At 35.9% G+C, this 26,141-nt stretch overlaps 1 protein-coding gene across 1 annotated transcript in view; it reads left to right on the top strand.

Moving 5' to 3' along the window:
• LOC142344086 (uncharacterized) overlaps positions 1 to 25,181 on the top strand; it is a 42,253-nt gene extending 17,072 nt beyond the window's left edge. The window contains exons 2-3 of the mRNA XM_075395569.1: positions 18,080 to 18,242; positions 24,660 to 25,181. Of these exons, the coding sequence (XP_075251684.1) occupies positions 18,080 to 18,242; positions 24,660 to 24,871 (375 nt within the window). The 3' untranslated portion in view covers positions 24,872 to 25,181. The remainder of the gene's footprint in view (positions 1 to 18,079; positions 18,243 to 24,659) is intronic.
• The last annotated feature ends 960 nt before the right edge of the window (positions 25,182 to 26,141 follow it).

The raw sequence follows: 26,141 nt of genomic DNA, 5'->3' as shown, positions 1-26,141 counted from the left end.
TGGTTTCGGATAAACAGCAAAAAATTTTTTTCACAGGTAATTAATTAAACAGCAAAATAAAAAAACGTGGAGTTCAGAGCGCAAAAAAGCGGAAACCGAGTTAAAGATGAAGTTTTTGGAAGCCCCAGTTTGAAAACAATCAAATGTTAGAGATCTGTATACATCAGCTATGGATGCTTTGTTGAAAGGTAAAAGAAAATATTCAACGACTAACCAAAAACTTTATGTAATTGTTAATTTCACGCAACATTTTGAAGACTATTAAATTGGTGAGCTTATTTTATTTATAACGAACCACAGGGCCCTCGTCTGAATCTCTAGTTTTGAAGAACTAGACGGTATAGTCGCGAAATGGATTGACAAACATGGGCATTTTAATTTTGAGATCAAGCTTAGAGCAGGAAAAAAATACCAAACGCTGACTTTCTGCGCGCATATACACAGAAAATAATGACAACCAGCTTTTGTTAACGCTATTGCAATGGACACCGAGCAAACCAATACTGAATATTATAGTCGAGGTTGGCAGTTACACAAACTTCAAAACTAAAACTGAGAGATTCACAGCAAAGTACAACTCAAAGTGGTATACTCCTAAGTAATAAACAAAAAACAAACCAGAACCACGGCAAATGAAAAAAGGAGCATCAAAGTTATGGACGTTTGGGGTTCAGTATACAAATGTTTGTCTCACAGAAGGGCTTTATTTTAGAAAATATCGAAAAGAACATAATTTCGAAGCGGTTTAACAGATGCTGGTACCATGGAGGAGAGTGACCAATGTGCTTGAGCTGTTCTATGGTTTTCCTAGCGCAAGGTCTCTTTGGATTGGAAAAAACATACCAGAGGGCGTGTGAAGGGTATTATTGGCCGTGCATGAGAAGAGACTTAAGGAATTGGATACAAATCTGTGATGTGTGCCTAAAAGAGAAAGCGGTATGCAGAAATGTCGACATTCACTCACAAAATAAAAATCTAGTCATCAATTTTGGCAAGGAACTCTCAATATCATGGATCCACTTTCCGAGTGTCAGTGAAAAAAGCACAATTTGCTTATCCATGATCCATGATCAGTAAGTGGTACGAAGCCGTAGCTTTACCCAACCAAGAGGCAAAAGCATTGGCAAGGGCGTTTGTTGAACACTGGATAGTGAGATTCGGCATTACAGTCAACGTACACAAGGACCAAAGGTTGAAAACTATGTCACAATTATTACTTAGTTTTTGCTGTGAACTAGGAATTCAGAAGACATCAACAATATCCAATCAACCACAAGAGAACAGGAGGATTGACAAAACAAATCGAACAATAGAAGAATGCTTCACCAAATACATAGGCCAACGTCAACATTAGTAGACCAATTTGCTGCCCCTAGCTCTGACGGCTTATCGATCATCAATCCATAGCGTGACAAAAACAGTCAAGCGTAAGCAGTACTGGGTTTTCCACTGTCACTAACAATTGTTTGCTTCTATGGCACACTACAGACCCCAACATATGCAACACCAAGTGACTATTTTTTCACAAGGAAGCAAAAACTGCAGGAAACACATCAGTTGATGCGAGAATTTTGGGGATATCAAGCAAGAACGCCAGAAGACCTATGATGGCAGTAAGTATGGACCGAATTATAAAATAGGAGAAGAAGTGTTAGTTTTCAACCAAACGTTAAAAAAGGAGAAACACGAAAATTTACTTCTTTCCATAGGGGACCATACACAATAGTTGATATTAAAAACGATTTGAAGTTCGAGGTGGAAGATGAAAATATGAAAAAGGCAATTGAGGTTCATTATGACCGGCTGAAAAAAATAAAAGACCAGAAAAAACCGTTCACGCCTGAGCCTCTGGTGAAACGAAAAGCATCAGATGAGGAGAAGAAAATTATAAATTTGGACAGCTCAGACATAGTTATATGATTGAAATAGAATAACCCAAAGACAGTGAAAATAATCTAAACTCAGAAAATCAACATGAAGCTGAGAATGACAACAATTCACTAAATGCTACAAATGACACTTCTGAGAATGAAACTACAGAGTCAAAGCAAAAAACACTAAAGGGCCCGAGAAGGCAAACAAAGCGATAAAAAAAACACAGATGATGAGTACTTTTGTATTCAGCAAGGTGATGATGTTTCTGTTTCAGGAAAATTCGGTAAGAAACGGTGGAACAGAAAAGAAAGAAGAGTTTGTCCCGAGCATCGTGTGATGGAGTATCACTAATTTTGTATCTGGCATTCCTAGCCATTATTACAACTCCTTCAACTTGTATGAAATTATACGGTTATGATTATGACAATATCGTATCAACAAAGATTTTTTCTCTTGATCACAGTACAAATTGTGATAACAGAAAAGGAGTATCGAAAACAATAGTAAAGTTTGATATATGCTCAGGTTCAGCCGGGGATTATGTTAAAATTCTGCATGTCTGAAGCGGCATATGGGCTCTCTGCACTTAAAAAAGAAACGTAGATGACGATGTCATTTTTGTCACAAGAAATTAAGACTATTGAAATTAATACATGTTTTCAACTAGGGAAATTGTAGAAACAATTGGTAGAACAAAATGTTGCCATAACAGGTTTTGGAGATACGACCTTCTAGAAGTCAAGAGGTCGGTAACGTAAAATATTTTACGACTGGCGAGCGAAACCACTTATTTGAGGAACATATTCAAAGCTTCATGGGAAAAAATGACCGAAAAGGCACTCTGTATGCTGAGTCTGTAGAGTGGGTTCCAGCTACAGGAGAAAAGTTTATCGGAAATGTGTTAATTAATGCAATGCCTTTTATCGGAACTATTTGGAGAAAGCTGCTACAAAGAAGCCTATTAAATTTTAATGATCCCCTAGGCTTCTCGAAAAGTGTTTTCATCCAAATTACATAATTTAATGACAACTTAGTCAACTACTTTGTTAAAAATCAGGGCAAGAGAACATGTCAAACGAACAAACATTTTAATAAGGAGGACCCTGCAAAATTTTTTGCTTACAAAAGACCACTTTTATCAGCAGAAAAATTTTATGCAAAAACAGATATAAAATTTTGCATTAAAAATTTCAGAGGAAAACGTTCTAAATTCAATTTTTTTAAGTAAAACGCAAAGTTTATTGAAACTGAAAAGTCAAACAATGATTGAAAGATCAAAAAACGTTGTTGAAAATTAAACGGTTATGATTTTGACAATATCGTATCAACAAAAATCTTTTCTCTGGATCCCAGTACAAATTGTGATAACAGAAATGGAGTATCAAAAGCAATAAAAAACTGTAGTTTGGTATATGCTTGGGTTGAACCTGGGATTAAGTTAAAATTCTGCATGTCTGAATCGGCACAAGTTTCTGCACTTAAAAAAGCAACGTAGATAGCGATGTCGTTTTTGTTACAAAAAAATCAAGACTACTGAAATTAAAATATCCGTTCAACAAGGGAAATTGCAGAAACAATTGCTAGAACAAAAATTTTGCCATATGAAAATTTTGTTCACCAGAAAAATCAGTTTCAGCAGGACATTTCTCTAGCCAACGGAATAATATTTTACGGGAATCCAAAAACCCAATGCTGAAACATTTGGTTAAAATAAAAAGACATTGCTGTTTCAGTCTTAACAGTCTAACTCAACTTTCAAATTGTAAAAAATTTTACTAAATTGTTCGTCTATTTAGAATTAATTACTAATGGTGTGTCCTGGCAACAACTATTGCGTAATTTTGACCCCTCAACGCGAACACGTATTTATAATCAATTACACAAATTAATGAATGAAAGCCAAGAACAAAAAAATGATTGAAGAAAAAGATTATTTAAAAGAGTCTGATGTATAAAAAGATGGAAACGTCCCGAGTTCGAAACCAAAGAATGGAACGTGTTTTACACCAAATGACGAAAATGAAAAAACTTTTCTAGGTTTCAAGACCAAAAAAGGTTTTTAAAAAAGGAAAAGTTTTGAGATTAAGAAGCCTGAAAATATCGAGAAACTTTGGCATCAAGAAGGTTTTTTTGTCAGATCCCAGAAACTGGTGAATATGTGTACTCAATTGCAAAAAAATATTTCCGAGATTTCCTCTGAGACTACCGAGTGGATTTTTGTCCTTCTCAGACTTGGAAAGTGCCTAAGCTAAAAGTTCTGTAACCCGCAAATATTCGGTCCGGTGCTCTGGAAACTGAAGTGGAAATGCAAAACCAAGTCGCGCAATTAGAGAAAATGAAGAGTACCAACTCTTTACTTCAAAAAGACCTCGCCGAGATTTGACAAAACTAGATAACCATTGTGCGAGGCCAACGATACAAAAAAGGAAGCATTGGGCAGATGGAGTGCTGAGTTTGAGGCGCTACAAGATAATGTAATGGCAGCAACAGCCAGAAATGCTTAACAGGAGAAGCCCACCGATCTATTGAAACAAGAGTTGGCCGATTTAAAAGTCAATACTCCTAAAACGGAGAAGGCGAGAAAATGGAGGAGGCAATTGACAATTGCGGTCAGAGCTTCAGCAGATGGAAAATTACCGCCATTACTTGGCCAACGAATGCCAAAAAGATACTGTCATTGATCGACAGAAGATTTCTATTAAAACCTAGAAGACCAAAAAAGGCCACGGAGAAAAGTCTGCTTTAGATTCGACAAAAACACATTTTGAATCGGCCTGCTACGTTATATGAGATTTTGTGGGCGAAAAGTTCTGCTTCATATGATCGGATCAAAAACACTTCTACTAAAAGAGCCTGTTGACGCACCCTGATGCTGATGGAGACGCACCATGACGCACCCTGATGAAAGAGTTCTTCAAGACCAGCACTCGGTCATATCAAAATCTGACAAATGATGCGGCCCGGTAAACTTACAACATATTTGGGCTTGACGAGGCAGAGAAAGTTATCATCGACGAAAACTGATAATTAATAATTTGATATGAAAGTATAAACTTTTCGTATAGTAAAACGTTCAAATAACAAGAACTCTGATTGAAAGTATTGTCCGATTTTTTGCTTTCAAAAGACCACTTTTATCAGCAGAAAAATTTTTATGCAAAAACGGATATAAAAATTAGAATTAAAAATTTCAGAGGAAAAGTTCTAAATTCAATTTTCTTTAGTAAAACGCAAAATTTATCGAGACTGAAAAATCAAAAAGGATTGAAAGATCAAAAAACGTTGTTGAAAAATTATACGATTATGATTTTAACAACATCGTATCAACAAAGATCTTTTCTCTGGATCACAGTACAAATTGTGATAACAAAAATGGAGTATCGAAAACAATAGAAAAGTTTGATATATGCTCAAGTTCAGCCGGGGATTAAGTTTAAATTCTGCATATCTGAGGGGGCATATGGTGTGTCTGCACTTAAAAAAGCAACGTAGATGACGATGTCGTTTTTGTCACAAAAAAAATAAAGACTATTGAAATTAATATATCTTTTCTACTAGGGAATTTGTAGAAACAATTGGTAGAACAAAATGTTTGCCATAGCAGGTTTTGGAGATAGGACCTTCTAGAAGTCAAGACGTCGGTAACGTAAAACATTTTACGACTGGCGAGCGAAATCACTTATTTGAGGAACATATTCAAAGCTTCATGGGAAAAAATGACCGAAAAGGCACTATGTATGCTGAGTCTGTAGAGTGGGTTCCAGCTACAGGAGAAAAGTTTATCGGAAATGTGTTAATTAATGCAATGCCTTTTATCGGAACTATTTGGAGAAAGCTGCTACAAAGAAGCCTATTAAATTTTAATGATCCCCTAGGCTTCTCGAAAAGTGTTTCCATCCAAATTACATAATTTAATGACAAATTAGTCAACTACTTTGTTGAAAATCAGGGCAAGAAAACATGACAAACCGTCAAAGATTTTAATAAGGAGGACCCTGCAAATTTTTTGCTTACAAAAAGACCACTATTATCAGCAGAGAAATTTTATGCAAAAACAGATATAAAATTTTGCATTAAAAATTTCAGAGGAAAAAGTTCTAAATTCAATTTTCTTTACTAAAACGCAAAGTTTTTTGAGACTAAAATTCAAACAATGATTGAAAGATCAAAAAACGTTGTTGAAAAATTAAACGGTTATGATTTTGACAATATTGTATCAACAAAGATCTTTTCTCTGGATCCCAGTACAAATTGTGATAACAGAAATGGAGTACCAAATAGCAATAGAAAACGGTAGTTTGGTATATGCTCAGGCTGAACCAGGGATTAAGTCAAAATTCTGCATGTCTGAAGCGGCATATGTAGTGTCTGCAGTTAAAAAAGCAACGTAGATTACGATGTCGTTTTTGTTACAAAAAAATCAAGACTACTGAAATTAGAATATCCGTTCAACTAGGGAAATTGTGGAAACAATTGCTAGAACAAAAATTTTGCCATATGAAAACTTTTTTCACCGGAACAACCAGTTTCAGCAGCAAATCTCTCTAGCCAACGGAAAAAATTTTATCCGGAATTTAAAAGACGAAAGCTGAAACATTTGGTTAAAATCAAAAGACCTTGCTGTGTCAGTCTTAACAGTCTACCTCAATTTTCAAATTTTAAAAAAACTTTTACTAAATTGTTCCTCTATTTAGGATTAATTTTAAATGGTGTGTCCTGGCAACAACTATTGCGTAATGTCGACCCCTTAACGCGGACACTTATTTATAATCAATTACAAAAAATTATAAATGAAAGCCAAGAACAAAAAAAATGATTGAAGAAAAAGAGTTTTTAAAAGAGTCTGATGTACAAAAAAATGGAAACGTCCCGAGTTCGAGACCAAAGAGTGGAACGTGTTTGATACCAAATGACGAAAATGAAAAAACTTTTCTAGGTTTCAAGACCAAAAGGAAGTTTTGAAAAAGGGAAAAGTTTTGAGATCAAGCCTGAAAATATCAAGAAACTTGGCATCAAGTAGGTTTTTTTTATCAGATTCCAGAAATTGGTGAATATGTGTACTCTATAGAAAAATTGCAAAAAATTGTTTCCGAGATTTCCTCTGAGACTACCGAGTGGATTTTTGTCCTTCTCAGACTCGGAAAGTGTCTAAACTAAAACTTCTGGAACCCGCAAATATTCGGTCCGGGGTTCCGGAGACTGAAGTGGAAATGCAAAACCAAGGCGCGCAATTAGAGAATTGGAAGAGTACAAACTATTTAATTCAAAAAGACCTCGTCGAGCTTTGACAAAACTAGATAACCATTGTGACAAAGCCAAGGAAACAACAAAGGAATCATTGGGCAGATGGAGCGCTGAGTTTGAGGCGCTACAAGATAAATTATTGGCAGCAACAGCCAGAAATGCTTAACAGGAGAAGCCCACCGATCTATTGAAACAAGAGTTAGCCGATATAAAAGCCAATACTACTAAAACGGAGAAGGCGAGAAAATGGAGGAGGCAATTGACAATTGCGGTCAGAGCTTCAGCAGATGGATAATTACCGCCATTACTTGGCCAACGAATGCCGAAAAGATACTGTCATTGATCGACAGAAGATTTCTTTTAAAATCTAGAAGACCAAAAAAGGCCACGGAGAAAAGTCTGCTTTAGATTTGACACAAAAACAGTTTGAATCGGCCTGCTACGTTATATGAGATTTTGTGGGTGAAAAGTTCTGCTTCATATGATCAGATCAAAAAAAAACTACTACTAAATGAGCCTGTTGACGCACCCTGATGCTGATGCAGACGCACCCTGATGAAAGAGTTCTTCAAGAACAGCACTCGGTCATATCAAAATCTGACAAATGATGCTGCCCGATAAACCTACAACATATTTGGGCTTGACGAGGCAGAGAAAGTTATAATCGACGAAAACTGATAATTAATGTTTTGATATGAAAGTACAAACTTTTCGTATAGTAAAACATTCAAATAACAAGAACTGTGATTGAAAATATTGTTTTATTTTTGAGTGAGTATTCGTATTAAGAGGGGGTGGTGTTAGTGTCACAAGTGAATATAAAAAGATGTACTAAAAGCTTTGGGTTTCAAGGTCAAAGACATAGTTTAAAATTTAATTTTTTACCTGATTTATATCTAACACGAGTTTGACAGGTCTAAAGAAATCAAAATAGACATCTGATTAGAAGAAGCTCGTGCTTCGAGCAATATCGACAAAATTGACATATAATTTTTGACTTAAAATGGTTAAAATAGCACGATGGTAGAACCGATAATGGGTACTGACCAAAAGGAAGATTAAATTCGTTCATTGAACACCAACCCTACCGTCAGAGCTAACCATTTTTTTGAACCTTCATTTATTTACACAAATTTTTGTTCCATTTTAATCTCATTACAAATTTAACTTCTAAAATTGAATTTTAAGCAAGTACCACGCGCAATTAACAAAGGATATAAAATATTGCGCACGGGCGGCTGGTATACCCTTATTTAGAGAATCATTCATGGGAATGATTCTCATTTATTTGAAGATGCGGCGGCTAAATCATTCCTACTTCTTTTGTATAAATTGTATATATTGTCTTTTGTGTTTTTCCTTAAAGTTACCAAAATCTTATGCTCTTGCTGTAAAAATTATTTGCTTTCATCCTCGTATAATTTAATTTTTAAGAGATTTGTTTGTTTTACAATACGGACAAGTTTTTTCTGGGAGATTGTTCAATTTTTTTGAAATGATTAACGATCCCACCTTTAAAACAAACCTTTAGAACTTTCCTGCATTCTTTGTATGAATGGTCCGAGTGACTGCAACGACAACATTTTTTAATCTCAAAGCTGCATTTGGCTGCTCTCGTCCGACCAGTCTGGACTTCCGTTTCTGTCCTCTGGTTTTGGCGCTTGCGCTCGTAATTGGCCGTAAATGGTTTGTTTCTTACCAGCGCTGCTTCTGGTATAGCTGTTATAATTTCTTTTTCTTACTTACCTCAGAAACGCTTTCGTTGCACTGCTTGCAATAAAAACTTATGATTATTCTGCATGTTAGGTTGACTGGTCCGCAATTTTCTCACTAAGACATTAATTAATTCATTTAATTGAAACTTCTCATGTGAATGGATGGCAGAAACGCGGCTCACTGTCCTCCGCCTCAATTCTCGTGACTGTTTTTATATTTAGAGCTCTTTTCAAAGACATATCTGCGTCTCCTAAGTCCGTTCTGGGGTCGAGTGACAAGAGCTCAAAGAGTGTAACCACATTTTCTAAATCAGTTGAACAATTAAACGCTTTTAGTAACAGCGTTTATGAGGATTTGGGAGCCATCCGTTTTACAGAAAGCACTTGCTACAGATTTGGACTAATAATTTGTAACATTTAATGATTCTTTTTTGTAAAGCCGTAAAAATTCTGGAAGCTAGAGTTGTTTTTTGCAATTATCTTGGTTTTAAATTTCGTTTAACACTTTTGTGAGATGAGGCTAAGAAATGTTTGCACTGTCTTAAACTAAGTAAGATCGCAGAGAAAACTGTTCAAGTGCTTTACGCGGATTCAGCTCCCTATGTTTTAAGCACGTAACTTTTGGTTATGCTATCAAAACCGAATGGTCTTGGGTCAGTAGATGATTTTGTATAGAAGAATTATACATTGTCACCAGTATAAACACCCAAGTTAACAAACGAATGATTGAAGTATTCTGCTTTTTTCAACCATCTATTAGAGTGTCGCCAAAGGCATTTCTCTGCCAATTAGTTGTGAGAAGTTTTGTTTACGAGCCCTTGTTTAGTTGATGAAATTCCTCCTGTTTTTTTTTCACTACTGAGAGTTGCAAATACATCATCGGAATGATTTTCGTGTTTTTTGAAAATGCGGCGGCTAAGTCATTTCCACTATTTTGTATAAATTATATTTTTTCTCTTTTTGAAAATTACCAAAATTTTTTGTTTTTTCTGTAAAAACTATTTTCATTCATCGTCGAACCATTTTGTTGCTGAAAAGTTCGATTGTTAAACGTTACGGTGAAGGTTTTTGTGGTGGGTCGGAACTTTTTGAATGAAATAAAATGATTTGGGCTCCCATATTGAAAACTATTCTAGCGTTTTCTTGATGCATGATTTCCTTGACCGAAACAAAAACATTTTTTAAAAAAAGATCACCGCTGCAGAACTTTCAAAATCAGCCGTAACCAAATAAACGCTTCCGTTAACAGCGCAACAGAACAATTTTTCTGTCTAATGCTCACTGCTGATATTGGCTGATCAACACAACTCTCCTGCGACAATCCGGACCTCTGTTTTGGTCTTCTGATGCTGGCAATTGCGGTCGTAGTTTTCATCAGCGCGGTTTACTATCAGCGCGGTGTATTATCAGCGCTGCTTCTCATATAGTTCTTATAAATTCTAGTTCATACCTCGCCCACTAAGGCGCAGAAATACTTTCAGTTGCACTCCTTGTGATGAAAATTTCTAATTATCTTGCATGTTAGTTTGGGTGTTCTCCAATGTTCTCACTAAATCATTGATCGAAATAACTAATTGAGAATTCTCATGTGACTGGATTGAAGAAACCCGCGGCTCATAGCCCTCGTTTTCGTTTCTTGTGACTGCGTCTTCTAAGTGCTTTCTGAGGTTGAGCCGCACCTGATTATTTCCTATGTCTTCGAGGAATTCCCACAAAACGAGATGTTCTCTTGTCTCGGTAGTCTCTTGGGAGTACAATTTCGAGGCTAAAGACTGCCAATAGCCGATAAAATCTGTTAATTTTTCACCAGGCCGCAAGATTCTCGTAGCTATCCTCCCCAGAAGACTACTACTTTCTATATATAATGCCGTCTAAAAACTTTAACGCTCTCATCATATCTGTTCCTATTGTCCTCCAAACAATAACGATACAAAAAAGTAGACAAATTTTGTAACCTTAACGTGAAATAATGCGGTCGTTCGTCAGTTTTGAGCACAGCGCCGATTAACGGAGCTCAAAGTGTGTAGCAGCACTTTCAAAAAATTCCTTAACAAAATAAACGCTTCCGTTAACAGCGCAACAGAAAAATTTTACTGTCTAAGAGCTCACCGCTGCTTTGGCTGATTGGCACAACTCTCGTGCGAAAGTCTGAGTTTTTGTCTTCTGGTGTTGGCGATTGCACTCTTAATTCTTATCACTGCAGTTGAATATCAGCGAGGTCTATTTTCAATGCTGCTTGTGGTATAGCTAATATAACAACTATTTCAAACCTCGCTCACTAAGGTAAAGAAACAGTTTTGACAGCACTCCTTGCAAGGAAAACATGATTATCTTGCCTGTTAGGTTGACTCGTTCGCAATGTTCTAACTAAGACATTAATAAATTCATTTAATTGAGACTTCTCAAGTGATTGGATGGCAGAAACGCGGCTCACTGTCCTCCACCTCAATTCTCGTGACTGCTTTTATTTTTAGAGCTCTTTCCAAAGATATGTCTGCGTCTCCTAAGTTTGTTCTGAGGTCAAATCGCACCTAATTATTTACTATGCTTTCGAGGAATTCCATCAAAATTAGATGTTCTCTCACCTCAGAAGACTCTTTGAAGTACGCTTTCAAGGCTAAAGTTTGCAAATCACCGAGAACATTTGGCGATTTATTTCACCAGGCTTGCCTCCCCTGATCACTACCAGTTTTCTCATTATAATGGTGTCTAAAAGCTTTTATGGTCTCATCATATGTCTAACTATCTTGCTCCAAAAAAGTACGACAGAAATCAATAGCCGACTTTTATAATCTTAAAGCGAAATAATGCGATTACTCATCAATCTCCTTCTCGGCTTCGTTGACTATTTCTTTTCTTTAACAACTTTGAAGTTGTTAAAAAAGGTCAAAGTGTGTGACATAACTTTCAATTTCATTTCATCCGTAAACAGTTCCGATAACAGCGTTTTGAGGAGTTCGGCGTCATGCGTGTTTTATTTAAATTATATTCGAAACCCGAACCGTTTTTGTTGCTAACTTCGAATCTTCCTGACCGTGCATGCTTTTCTCAATGAGAAACAAAAACTCTTGAGGTTTAATGGTTTTTTGTCAAAATATAGCAAATGGAATTACAAATCTTTTAATTGAAATATCGCAAATTTTTTTTAATACAAAATAAATGTACGATGCAATTTCTGATATTCGAGATTTTCGGGGTATTTTACTTGCAAAGATGGCAGTTTTCTGATCAAATCCTGACAACCGTTCACAATTACTTTTGCAGGTAGTGATGTTCAAAACGTCAAACTCGTGTGAAAAATTGATTTTCAAGCAAAAAAAAATAGATTTTTATTGGAAATCAGTACAACGCAAGCTCAGTATAATTGGTTGTGTGTTTTCAAATCACTTATATTCTCTGTCGCCTCTATAGCAGTTTTCCGCGTGTAATGTATCATGTATGTTGTTTAGTTAATTGAACGGAGTATATGTGAAATTACATGGAAGAAGTTAAATTAATAAGTACGTTTTGCAGAAGATGACTTTGATAAATTACATTAGGATTCAATAGAGTGTTTAGCTCGGATGGACGCAATGGTGTTCAATGAAATTAAAAAATCGTAATTTTGGTCAGCTCCAAATATCAGCACATCATCTTTTTGATTTTTTTCGTAGCCTGAGGTGTGTCTGATGAAATGTCTATTTTGTTTTGTTGACAACTATAAATCTTGTGTCATTTTTTGTATATACGTGTGACACTCACACGTCCTTTCGCAGTGTAATAGTAATCAATTTAATAAACCAAAAAAATTAAAAAATTAATAGTTAGTATCAAATTTTGCACACAGAAGATGCCAGGGTAGCGTCGATAACGTTTTCTTAAAAACTGTGGGCTCATAATTGTTTTTGTCGAGCGACAAAATAGTTTTTCAATTTCTTAGTTGGTAACCACGACTGAGCACAGGTGGTCTGCTTTAAGCGTTGTGTCAAAAAATTAAAAATTCTCTTATTTAGTTTTTTATCATTGATAAAATATTTTATGGGTTTCAGTTGTTTTAGAGATTCCAGTTGGGATTTGTGAGCAACTTGTAATGAGAACGTTGGTTTTTTTTTACTCTGTCAAGATTATTATTTTACAGTTTCCTCAAATAGTCATTATTATAACTATCCAAGAGACAAACAGAGTCGCATTGATTTATAGCATTATCAAAGTATAACGCCAACATATCATTAAACTTTTCTTGATTGCTTTGGGCTTGGGTTGTAAGTTTTGTTTATATCTTTTTTGTACTTTTTGTTCGATTTTTCGGTTGAAGTCTTCTTTGCAATTCGCCAGTATTGATCGTGTTTTTTTCTGTTAAACAAATTCAGTTCACTTGATTTCATTAACAGTTTTTTGGAACCAAAACGCAACACCACCTCTTTAAAGCTGATACTTTTATCGCGATCAATTCTGAAGAGAATGTGTTTTTCTGATAAAACAAAAACTGTATCTTCATGTCTTCATCAATTTTGTTTAACCATGTCACCGAGATGACAAAAATTGTGTTTTCACTTATGGCTGAGAAAAATTTGCGTACACTTTGCGCTTAAAGGTGATAAAAGTTCGGCAAAATTTTAATAACATTGTCGTAGTTTATCGATGGTCATTTTAACCCTCCCCTGTCCCCTAGCTAATTTCTGAACTCTGGCTGGAAAACTGTGAAAGAAACCTAGTCGGCTAATTGCTTGAATAACTGGGTGCTGTAGAATAAAGATAGAAACGGGTAGAAAAAAATCAGCAAAATGTAATGTATCGACGTCGCGGAAGAACTTACCGATAAATTAATACTGCTTGCCAAAATTTCCTCTTCAGAAGCCTCTTATTGGGGACCGTATTCCATATGATTCTCCGTGGCCTTAAACAAATTCAATTCAAACTTTCAACAAGTTTCAAGTTTAATTTTCAAAGAAATTATTTTGCTGAGTGTACGCCCTTGATAAGGAGAGAGCGCGAAATGACGTCAAGCTCACAAATGCTTTCAGTGAGAGGAATAAAGTAATTCAAGAAACTTAACTCCTTCAGATTTGGTGTGTGATTAAAAGTAAAACGAAAAAAGAACGCCACACGAAACAAAAAACATAGCACGACAATTCGTGACGTACAATTCAAAGAACTTTCATTGAATAAACAAACTAGATCTAGAACGGACTATGAGTGAATTGGGAAAACCATTTCTAAAAAAATCAAAAAAACAAAAAAACAGAAAATCAATGTCAAAATGACGTTAGCGAGAACAAAAAAACCACTAGCAAGAAATGTAAATTTGATTCTAACAAAACACTAGGCCTAGAATGAACTATGAATGAATTGGGAAAACCATTTATAAAAAACTCCGATCCAAAAATTGAAAATAGTAAAAACCAAAGTGAAATTGCTGAACAAAAAAACCAGTAGCGAGAAAGCGAAGTTTTGTTCAAACATCGTTTTCTCACTCTACTTTAAGGTTAGAACGAAAAAATTTCACGCCACAAACCACTCGCTTTTTCGCTACATTTCCTGTTTCGGCGTGACCAAATTCACTACTGCAATTTGACCTCAAAGAACATGAAGATGTGTGAACAGATCTTAAAAAAAGACAGCGCCCCCATACAATTCAACTTCTTTGTATTGTTAAAAAACAAAGCAGGACAAGTCCTGACACAATTCAATTTTTTTTTCATTGACTAAAAAAGACTAGATCTAGAATGGACAGCAAATGAACTGAAAAACCACTAAGAGAAAGTCTGATAGGAGAATTTAAATAATAGCAAAAATTAAACGCAAATTGCCGCATGTGAGCAAAATACTACAATTGAGAAAGCGATTTATTGTTCAAATACCGTTTTCTGAATATACGTTGGAATAAGTTCACGCCGCAAAACCGCTCGCTTTTTGTTCCACTTTCTGTTTCGGCGTGACTTCGGCGTGACCAAAATCACTTCTCCTGTTTGAATTCAAAGGTTATGAAAATGCTTGTACAGATCTTGCAAAAAGACTGCGCCCTATAAAACTCCTGTGAATTCGATTTAAATATAGCAGCGCTATAATAACCAGCTGAGAATCTGAGAGCGATTATCAAAAGTCTTTTTAAACAAGTTACCTCACTTAAGAAGAAGTTTTAAAGAAAATCATTTTAACAACTTCTCTTACTACTACCTCGTAATTAAAATCACTACTCCAATTTGACTTCTCATTGACTAGAAAAAACCAAAGGAAATGAATAGATCGTAAAAAAACAGACGGCGCCCCAAAACAATTCAAATGGTTTCAATTGTAATAGCAGGACATATGCAGAACAACAATTCGACTAAATTTCATTGACTGAACAAAAACTAGACACAGAAATGACTAGGAATTAACTTGGAAAAGACTTTTAAACACAAAACCAATGAAATATATTAAAAGCAGAAGTAAACTTACCGACGTGAACAAGAAAGCGAATTTTTGTTCAAACACCATTTTCATACCCTTTTCCACTCTGTTCACTGTTTTGGAGTGACCAAAATTACCACTTTAATTAGATTTTACGAAAATTTTTTAAAAAATTTAAAAACAAAGAGAGCAGCCTAACAAAAAACGTAAACAAAATAAGGTTGGAAAAATTTCCACTGCCCTAATTCAGTGTCGGTAGCCTAAATAAATATTTCTTTTTGGATGCAAAAACATCAGACAAAGGATGGCTTGGAACCCAAAACTCATGAGTGCGATTCCTTCATTTCGAAAGAGGCACTAACCAATCGACTATCAGGGTTTTGTCATTGTCAATCTAGCTATTGGTTTTGCTTGAACAAACTTGATTTCGGAGTGAGAGCAATTGAAGTCACTCAAAAACCAAGAAGATGTGCGTGAACAAGTCATTTGATAAATCAAAGGTTATTCTAGAAAAAAAATTGCAAAAATGTTCAAGCGAAAATCTGCTTACAAAAAACATACATGTTTACAATAATTGTTTCTCATTCGAGAGCAATCAAAAACAGGAACACCGCAATATAGTTTCGCTCATCTTATAGCTACAGATGTATAGAAAATGTTTAAATTAAAGAATTCATTGACTTGATCTAAATCTTATAGAGGTTTTGCGCAAAAAAATGGAAAATCGCCGAATAGGTTCAAAGCGAATAGATAAAAATGCACAAGAGTATATTTTTGACAGTATGTTATGCGGCAATTTTTAGTGAAGACGTATATTGAAATTTGTACCGTCAAAAAAGCCAAATACTTACGTTCCATATTTCTGGAAAATTTATCAAATACACAATTCCTGAGCAAAACATTGTCGGACGAAACGATATCAAACGACAGCCGCCCAGGCTGAAGTGCGCGACCCAAGCCATCTCTGATCAGACTATCCAGACCAAAATCGGCTCTGATCAGCCGATCCAGACAAAAATTCGCTCTGATCAGACCAACTTAAGTCGCGCACTTGGATGCCAGACCCACTTCGGTTGCGCACGGGGGTACCAGACCCAATTTGGTCGCGCAATGGTGGTACCCTGAATGACACTTTTAACTGTTGAAGTAGCAGTAATCATTGGTAAAATAATGTTTTTTTTCAGAAATTTTAAGTCATTTTATGGATATGGTTTATGAGGTTTTCAGTAAAAAATATTAGTTTGAAACAAAGAAATGTCTTCAGCTGAACAACAATCATCAAAACTTTGTAGTTGGTGTGGTCTCTGATATTCATCAAATAAAATTGGAAGTTCTCTTCAAAAAACAGTCCCGCGAGGTTTAACTACAGCTTATTTTTTCGGGGGACTGACCGTCTTTTCGGCTGGAACTCTTGGTGCTGATCAGACTTTCCAGACTCTGGGAAGGTTTCTGATCAGACCGTACAGACGCTAGAAAGAGCTCTGTTCAGACTATCCAGGCCATACCACAAAAATGTCCAGACTCTAGACCACGCTCTGATCAGACTCACCAGACCGTAATTAGTGCCCTGATCTGACCTTGGAAACCCAGGATGGGGTCCTCATCAGAGTATCCAGACTGTAGACAGCCCGGGTCGAGGTGTACACCCGTATTCCACCGTTATTAAGCGAGAATAAGGGTGTAAAATCCTCGGCCCGGGAGTGATGCCAGACTCTGTGGAGTGATCGCGCTTTACCCCCCGTGCGTTACCCAAGTCGGTCTGATCAGGGCTGGCTTGGGTCGCGCACTTCATCCTCGAGGGGTTGACTGGAGCTATGGCTCTTCAATCGGTTCGGGAAGAGGGAATAAAGGTGGGACGTGGTGTAAATGAGGACAGAGAGCGAGGGGGTGGGGGTGGGGGGGGGTAAAGGACTTGCTCTGTAAATTTTGAACTCCTATTTTCGCGGAAGTTTCATTGAATTGTGTATACAAACAAAAAACAAAAAAGATTTGCTCAGTAATCTTATTGACCTCGGGCTTCGTCAGTTTATCCGATTGTTAAACAATCTCTTGACGAACAATCGCGAAAATTTGTCGGGCAGACGAAAAAAACCGCTTGGACGATTTTATTTACTCAATTACTAATGAGAAGACACCTGAAACATTTTGCCGACACAAGTAGTTTCTTTTTTTTCTTCGACGCAACTTAGAATATCTTAGCGACTTTCATGTTCATCTAAGTTTTCATGACATTTTTTTCGTCTCGTTAAAGTGAGATACCTAATTGATCAATTTCATGCAAAAACGGGAGAGTTTTAAATAAAGCCGTTTTCTTGCTAAGGATTGTATTGTATCCGAATAGATTGTATCGGAATATTTCAAGTTTATCGTAGTATGCCAAGTTTGTTGTAATTATTTTGGACCCTTTACTATTTTCGTGCGATTTTTGGCAAGACCAACAGGATTAAAATAATTTCAACTATAAATGCGACTTAGCGTAGAATTGTGTCGGTAAATTTAATTGAATTTCATATTCATTTAATCTTTATAAAGATCTCATTTATAAAAGAGCCTTAAGGATAGCAAAATTATCAAGCAATTCTTAAGTCATTTAGGGATCCATTTTTGTTTACTATTGTGGGCTATCTGATAAAAGACCCGACGCTTGTAACTACCCGATTTGTTCACGAGAGAAATAAGAGACTTATTAAGAGAACTGTTACCGGAAAGAGCGCGACAAAAAGTGTAATCAGACCGTATTTAACGTCTGAGAGGTTACCCCACCCCAGACAATAATTGTCGAGTCACATTTCTACCACCTGACCCCGGTTAGAACAAAATTGACATTGCTTTCTCCTTCTATAGAATGAGAAATAACAATGAATAGTTTTCAGCTAATTCGCTCAAGATCTGATGCCGTGTTCTTCCTCTTTGACCTTTGCTGTTGGGACAGTTTGCAATATGCAATTGATCAAAGTCACAAATGGAATGCAGCATTACCAACCACAATACTTCATGGACATCACCACGACGACACCGGATCTCTCCTATTTTTAGGGCTCTTTTTCGCTGCATCAATCAAAATTGCGCAAAAACAATCAAAATTGTGCAAAAAAGACGGCTCCGAAATAGGTCTTTGCAACAATAGCAGTGATGAAAGTAGGCATCTTGAGTTTTTTTGCACTTTTTAGAATATAAATATTAACTATGATTCTGATCATTTTCACATCTGCCGCATATCTGAGCACCTGGTTCTATGATGCAATTAGGGGGTCTATGCAAACTAAGAATCTACAAAAAATTTGGTCAGAATGTGTTTCTTTGAGAAAAAAGTCATTATAGAAAAAAAATTTACGATTTTCTCTATAATCAGTTCAATAAAAACTAAAACTCTAAATTCTGAAAAAATGACCTTTTCGATTATTTAAATGTTGTCTATCCTGTTTATAGTCTATTTAAAACTATTACCGCTAGTGAAAAAAGTATTCATTTTTTTAGCTGAAGAGCAACTTCTGCAATTTGAGAAATTATGGCGAAAAATCAGTGTGTCAATGAACAGAATAACTCAACGTATAGCTGGGCACATTAACTGATTTTTCTGGTAAACGCTCTAGCTGCTCTGTGATATTGTTGCACTTTTAAGCGAGAATGCTTACAGGGTGAGCAGATTTCACAGTTTTTTAGGGTTTCACTGTGATGTTCCCCCGCTCAGAAAATAGAGAATTTTGTTCAGCCTCTTTACAGTCTTTCTTCAGTCTCTCTTCAGTCTCTCTCTTCAACGTGTGCTTTCTACATGAGGTCCCTCCACAATGTAGTCCATGCTACTTGGATGTCGCTATCCTCATTATTTCGCTGTTATAATGCCTGTTCAATGTTGTTGCTGGGCCAGGATGTCAATTGAAGACTGTGTATGTTCTGAAGACTCGTTTCATTGGTATTATAAGAACTTGTTATTATCACTCGGAATGTTGTTCCTGGATTTTAACAGACAGTTAGCACCTCGCATTAAAAAATCAAGGTACAATGCCAGTTGCCAGTCCAGTTTTAATCGAAAATTAAGGCGGTCCTTTTCATAAAATTCGTTTTCTTTGATTAATGTTGGCTATGAATCCCGTTAGATGCCAAAAACTGGGTCTTTGGCCTTGGTAACGTATTTTTAGCAAAAAACTTTCTCCTCACTTCAGCCGTTTGTTCCATTGAATGATATAAATGCTACTCGGATTGACATCAGATAGTGTTGAGACAATGCTGCTAATCAATAAAGATCTCTCGGGACTTTGTAATAAAATGACAGCATTAAATTACTTCGCGTTACGGACTCCTTGTAGATTGTTTAACTTGAAATCAATCGCATACCTTTTGTCGAGTCGTATGCGCTCTTCTACAGTTCAAAACATTCCAATTCAAACAAAAACGTCGGGCCAATCACAAATCGTATAAATACAACTTGGTTTCTCGCATAAGACTTAGTCCAGTGTTCCTTCTGATTAAAAGCTAGGTTTTTATTGACTTTGCAACTCGGTTTCCTGCATTTTCCCACTAACTCAGATTCCTTCTAATTGTTTAACCACGATCCTGTAAATTGGTCACGGCTTTAGTTCAGTAAGGTTAACGTCTTTAGAAGAAGAAGAAGAAGAATTTATTTTTCCGAGTACAAAACAAATACATATAATGAAAATTTAGCAGAATATATTGAAGACACTACAGAAACGAATGACAAGCTAAAGCATAAGACTCGGAAAGGACAGGCAACGGGATCAACAGATCCTCTTTACAGCCTACCCTACGGGGTACTAAACCAAATAGTATTAAATCAAAAAAAAATTCATGTATAACTATATACCAAGTTTTTTGGTAAAATTCAAAACAATGAAAAAAATTGCAGCAAGTAGCGCTACATAGAAAACCACACGAGACTCTGGCGCAAGTGAAGGCAAGAAGAAAAGGGGAGACAATTTTTTTCCCCTTTTTATTTTAAAAAAATTTCTAAGTGTCGTTGAGGCTCATTTTGACTGAAAACGGAAAAAAATCACAAAAACGTCGATATCTCGAAAACTAGAAAGTTTCAGAGGGTCATTTTTTTCACCAGAAAGCCAACTTCATTTGGGTACTCGTGTAGCATGCAGGCAAAGGGGTTAACTTTCCCATGGGAATTTAGGTTGCGAATATAAGTTGAACGAAAGCAGGGTTATCGACCAAAAAACTGTTTTTCAATTTGTGATAAAAATTAATAATATTTGAAGCATTGTACGAACGAATATCGCTAGGAAACACACCTGATATATACTGAATATACTAAAAGGTTATATATTTTGATTGCACGGCACTTAACAGAATTCCTTTCAATTTTTTTTCTGTATGATGGCACTTTCAAAAATCCCGTATTAGAACGCCTGGTAATATTAGGTTTTTCAAAAACAAACATTTCATTTAAATACGACTCCGAATGTAACCCCCAGAGTGATCGCAGCACAAACTTTAGTAGCTCATACAAATGGAGTTCGTACACGGTCAATATTCTATTATTAACAAACAGGTCCGTAGAGGGGTCGCACCGTTTTCTGAAAAAGATAAACTTCAATATCTTTTTCTGCAGAGCCAAAACTGCAGCGAGACTACTAAAACTACAACATCCGTATACCAAAATTCCATACTGAATAATGGTTTTACGTTACTATCGTAGTACCGCAAAAGTTGTTTACGAGGAACACAATGACGCAGTTATATATAATGCTACATTGCTTTCCGAGTCTTTGCCTTACTGAATCAATATGAGACTGAAAAGAAAATTTTGAGTCCAAACATACACCTAAGTACTTACACATAGGAACAACAGTGATAGCAGTGTTGTTCAACATAAATGACTGTTTGGAAGCACTTCTAAAGTCTAATTGATAAGTTTTTGAAGAGTTTAACACAAGTTTATTGGCTATTAGCCACTTTTCAATTTTAATAAGGTCCATGCTAATTTCTGCGTCTGAGCAACCGATGGCAGTGATGTTTGTGTCATCAGCAAAAAGAAGGATATCAACATTGCTGCACACCTTGGGTAGGTCGTTCACATATATTATAAACAGAAGAGGCCCAAGAACTGATCCTTGCGGTACTCCAAACTTTAATGGTAGCCATTCGGACGATTTATCGTTTACAATTACTTTTTGCGAGCGGTTGCTCAGATAAGACTCAAACCAAGCATGAATGTGGCCTCGAATGCCATAATCGCTTAACTTATTAAGAAGGATCGCATGGCCAATAGTGTCAAAGGCTTTCTTTAAATCAAGAAAGAAACTTGTAACACGGCCTCTAAATTCATTGAGCCTTACTTTTTCGGAAAAGTTAACCAGCACATCAATTGTACTATGCTTTTTGCGGAAACGATATTGCTTTTCATAAAGCAATTTAAAATTCTCAAAATACTGATATAATTGCACAAACATTGCCCTCTCAAAGATTTTACTCCAAACTTTTAAGAGAGAAATTGGTCTGTAATTATTTTCATCTAAACGAGATCCACCTTTATGCAGAGGAATAACCTTAGCTTGCTTTAATTCAGAAGGGAACACACCTTGTGCAAATGAACAGTTGATAAGTAGTTCTAAATAAGGAGCAATAACGGAAGCGGACTTTTGTACGATGATCATGTTAACATTATCGTCGCCAGACGAAGATTTATTCTCGAACGATATCAAAATCTCCAGTACTTCTGCCCTAGAAACCTTTCGTAGGAACATTGAATGCTGTACAGTTTCCAGTTCTGTACTACATGGAGCATTGGGAAGTGACTTCCGAAGCTCGTTGGCAATGCCAGTGAAGTACTCATTAAACTTATGGGCAATTTCACTAGAGTCTGTACAGTTGTTGAGAGCAGCGACTTTTGTACTATTGTTGGAGCCTTTAATATCGTTCAGTAGCTTATAAACTTGCCCTGAGTCCCCAATACAATATTTAAACTTTTTAATATAAAAATGCTTTTTCGATTTTTTCAATTCCGCTTCGAACGTCGAGCGGAGTTTTTGGAATTTATTAAACGATGTTTGATCCCTTGTTTTCTTCCAGTGTCTGTGCACTTGATTTTTTTTTTCGAGCGGAGATTCTTAAGCCGATTATTTAGCCAGATAGGTGAATTAGACTTTGCAGCATTTGAAGCACTTATAAGAGGAGCAAATTGATTCAAAACACGGGTGAAACAAGAGTTAAAAGTATTGAAAGCATCATTGGCACAATTTTCGAGACTTATATCTTTCATGTCTTTTGAGAGTTCACAGCTCAAAGCCTCTACATAACAAACGAACGATTCCGAGCACTTAAGAAACGAATAATCGCGAAAAACAGTTGGATTATGTGATGATTCAGTTTTGAAAGACCACGTTAGAACAACCGGAAAGTGATCTGAAAAAGACTGAAAAGAAAGCACTTCTGAATTTGGGTTCACTATGTTTTGATACATGATATGATCAATTCATAACATATCAATTCATATAACTGTCGAAATGGCAGTTCTGAAAACTCCAAAATTGCAAGTTGTTCAACACTTAGATTCTACAGCTCCTCAATTTTGTATTTGTGCATCATATTCAAGTTGTATGTGCTAATCGGTATAGGCAGGCGCAACTTCTGTGAAAATGGCTGAGTACTGGATTAGAATAAGCATCTCTTACGTGCAATCTTAGTGTGCTAACCATTGCACCAACTGGTGTTAGGCTCTCGAACTTGGGCATCTATTATAACCATTCTCATGTTTTTTCTTTCTGAGCTGCTTTTCAAGTTACGTCCAGTTTATCATGAGCACAGTTTGCATTAGGTTGTTCTCTCTCAATACCCTCTTAAATTGCAATCATCACTTTCACAGTTTATAACTATCCCGACTTTCTTTTGTGGTTAAGCTGAGAGACTAGGTCTGATCTTGCACAATTTACATTAGGTTGTTCTCCTTCAACCATCTAACAGTATGCGAAGAGAAATGCTAGGGTAAAAACTGCATACGACAAATCGTTAATAAAGATTCGAAAAAGTTCAGGTCCAAAGCTGAGCCTTGACTGACCTCAGAGCGACCGGTAATTTCTCCGACAAAATGTCGTCAACATTTACGCTTTGTTTTTATTCACTTAAATAATCTTCTATTAGAACAAACGGGCTTTGAAATTTGACGTCATTTTCAAAAATTGTTGTTTATGTTGTCAAACACTTTGGAGAAACAAAACCATTGGAGAGGAAACAATTTTTTTACAATTATACAGTTTCTCAAATCTATTTGACTGGATTCCTGCAATGTGCTGATTAACCACCAATCCAATTGCAGAAAGCCAAATTCGGCATTTTGGACATTGCTTTGTAAAAGATTTGAACAGCAGTTTTTAAAAGTTTGCATATAGTACTTAGTGTGTCGCTGATTGGTAATTTTTGGTATTACTCAGGTTTTCCTATTTAAAAATGGTCGAGACAGCATCCTGTTTCCATACACTCGGAATTTTATGTAATCTTACGGCATTTTTGAAAAGTACTTCACTCAATGCAATGTCTCCCCAAAATTGTTTGAATGCATAGCATTTTTAGAAACTGGTTAGGTGTAAGGATCTAAGAGAACTTACTGCCCTCCGAGCGTTACCTGTTTATCCCTTTTTCGAAGACGAAAAGTCAAATGGGTCAGACGAAGAATCAGTCAAGCGAAAAATTGCATTACAAAACTATAGGACTAATATAATTGCTACAAACTTTGTTTGAGAGCAAATAAACAAAACAAAAATGTCAATGAGGGCCATAAAAACGGTGGTGGCAGAGGAGATCTGAAAATTGATAGTTTTATTTGTCAAGATAAAAGTTTTACGATTTTATTTGTCTTGATTGTAGCCAATTTTTTTTAATAAAAAGAGACTACAAGAAACTATTTCAAGAGAGCTTTGTTTTTGTTGTATAGAAAATCTAAGAAAAAAAAATCATTTTGACAAATTCGTCGGGTGCGTTTGGAACATGTTGCGCTGAGCACGAATTGTCTCGTTTACACATTTATCCAATATTGGGCTCACAATAAGATGAGAGACCAAGAAAAAGGTTTGGATGTCTTAGCAGTTTATTTCTATGCGCTGCATATGAAAATTTCCCTCCATATGAAAATTTTCAGTAAAGTACTACGTAAGGGACATTACACTCTAAAAGTGTCTCGTGTAAAATCACGCGATTTTTTCTCGTGTGATGAAACATCACAAGATTTTTCGCGTGACAAATGCGTCTCGTGTAATTTCACAAAAGAAAGTTTTCCTCGTGTGATGAAAAAAGACACAATTTCTCTCGTGAACCAAAGATGAGGAAAATTAGCAATTTTTAAAGGAAAACTTTTGCGCCAGCTTTTTTCTGTTTTTTCTGTAGTATTTGTATTGAGTGTTAATGATTTGAATTTCTTATGTGTTACCTAAAATTAGGTTGAACTTTTCCATAGTTTTTCTTCTTAATCAGCGGAAAAGAGCCGTTATGATGCAGTTGGCAACGGCTCCTACAATGTAAATGATAACGAGATAGAGAAACTGAACAAACGGGAAATGCAAGAGCTGGACAGGAAGCACAAGGACATTGCACATCATTACAAAATGAAGTACTTCGAAGTCAGCTCAACGTCTGGTCATAATATGTCAAGATGCATATCTACAGCCATTGCTATGGTTCTCAAAACGAACAACTCCAACAAGAAGTAGACTATAGTAATGAGCATTTATTACACGATAGCCAACGCAGTTACTTTTCAACCAATACTTCAAATAGAAATGATAAAAGAGGAAGACGACACTTTAATTTAGCTATCAATGTGTACAAAAAGTTAGAAATCAGAACAATTTTATTGAATAAAAAATGTGCGTTTTTAGAAAGATTAAAAGTGTCAAAACTCACGTCAGGAAAAACATAGAGAATGTTTCACATTATCAAAAAATTGCTCTTTTTAGTGCTTTATTAACATTTTGAACAATCTCATGTTGCTAGTTTTGAAATCTCTGTGTTACGATATTATCACATTCACTTGGTCTTTTCGAGCTTGAGATTCTTAAGCATAAAGCGTTATAATAAAGCATTTCTAAGCAAGTGATTCAATTAATGTTGCATCGCAACACTCTGATTTGATTTGGTAGCAAAATCTAGTTTTTTGATGTGACATGGAAAAAGAATTGTCTAGAAAAGCAATTGGTCTGTGGTCACGGTAAATTACTCTTTCCGTAACTTCGTTGATACAACATTTTGCGCTTTGTCAAATCTGTGTCGTATTGAATGCATTTTCTTCCTGCTGGATATGTTTTCGGAGGAACAAAAAAGAGAATTGGTTATTTTTTTGTTCAAAATACCAATCTGTTTTCTTACTTGACAGACAACATTAAATGCAATTCGAGTAGAAGAAGATTTTTCGTGACCTCATTTCAGCTGCTTTTCTAGCATAATCATTAGAGGTTTTTTAATGTGTTGAAAAAATAGAGATAAAGAAATTCAGACAGGACAAAACAACTGAAAAAAAATAAAATTTGCAATCTTGATGCCGGGAGATGAGCTCTAATAGAGTCTTTAGTTTTTATCCCTTGTAACATTTCTTAAGGACTGTTTAACTTGATTCAGAAAACTGAGACTGCTATCAATTGTTTTTCCTAAATATTCAAATTCGTTAGACTTGATTACTTTGTTATCAAAAGGTATTGTGTCATGGGACTCCTTTCGTTGATCATTCGGTTTGCTGAAACAAACTATTTTGTTTTTGAAGAATTTAAACTTCCCTGATGTTCCCTGAAGTAGTGCGGCTAATTTATTTATGCCTGATTCCATATATTTAATTGGTATTTTTCAACTGCACTAGAAGCAACACTTAGGCAGTCATTGGCATCTTATATCAGCGCTACATCACTGTTATTAGCTGTACAAATTTCATTTACATACAAAATGAACTCGATTGGTCCCAATACGGTTCCCTGGGGGCAGAAAATTTAT

The sequence above is a fragment of the Convolutriloba macropyga genome, chromosome 8, assembly GCF_964194025.1.
Source record: "Convolutriloba macropyga chromosome 8, txConMacr16.3, whole genome shotgun sequence".
Lineage (NCBI taxonomy): Eukaryota > Metazoa > Xenacoelomorpha > Acoela > Convolutidae > Convolutriloba > Convolutriloba macropyga.
The sequence above is the reverse complement of the archived record's forward strand: the minus strand, read 5'-3'. Positions and strand labels throughout refer to the sequence as shown.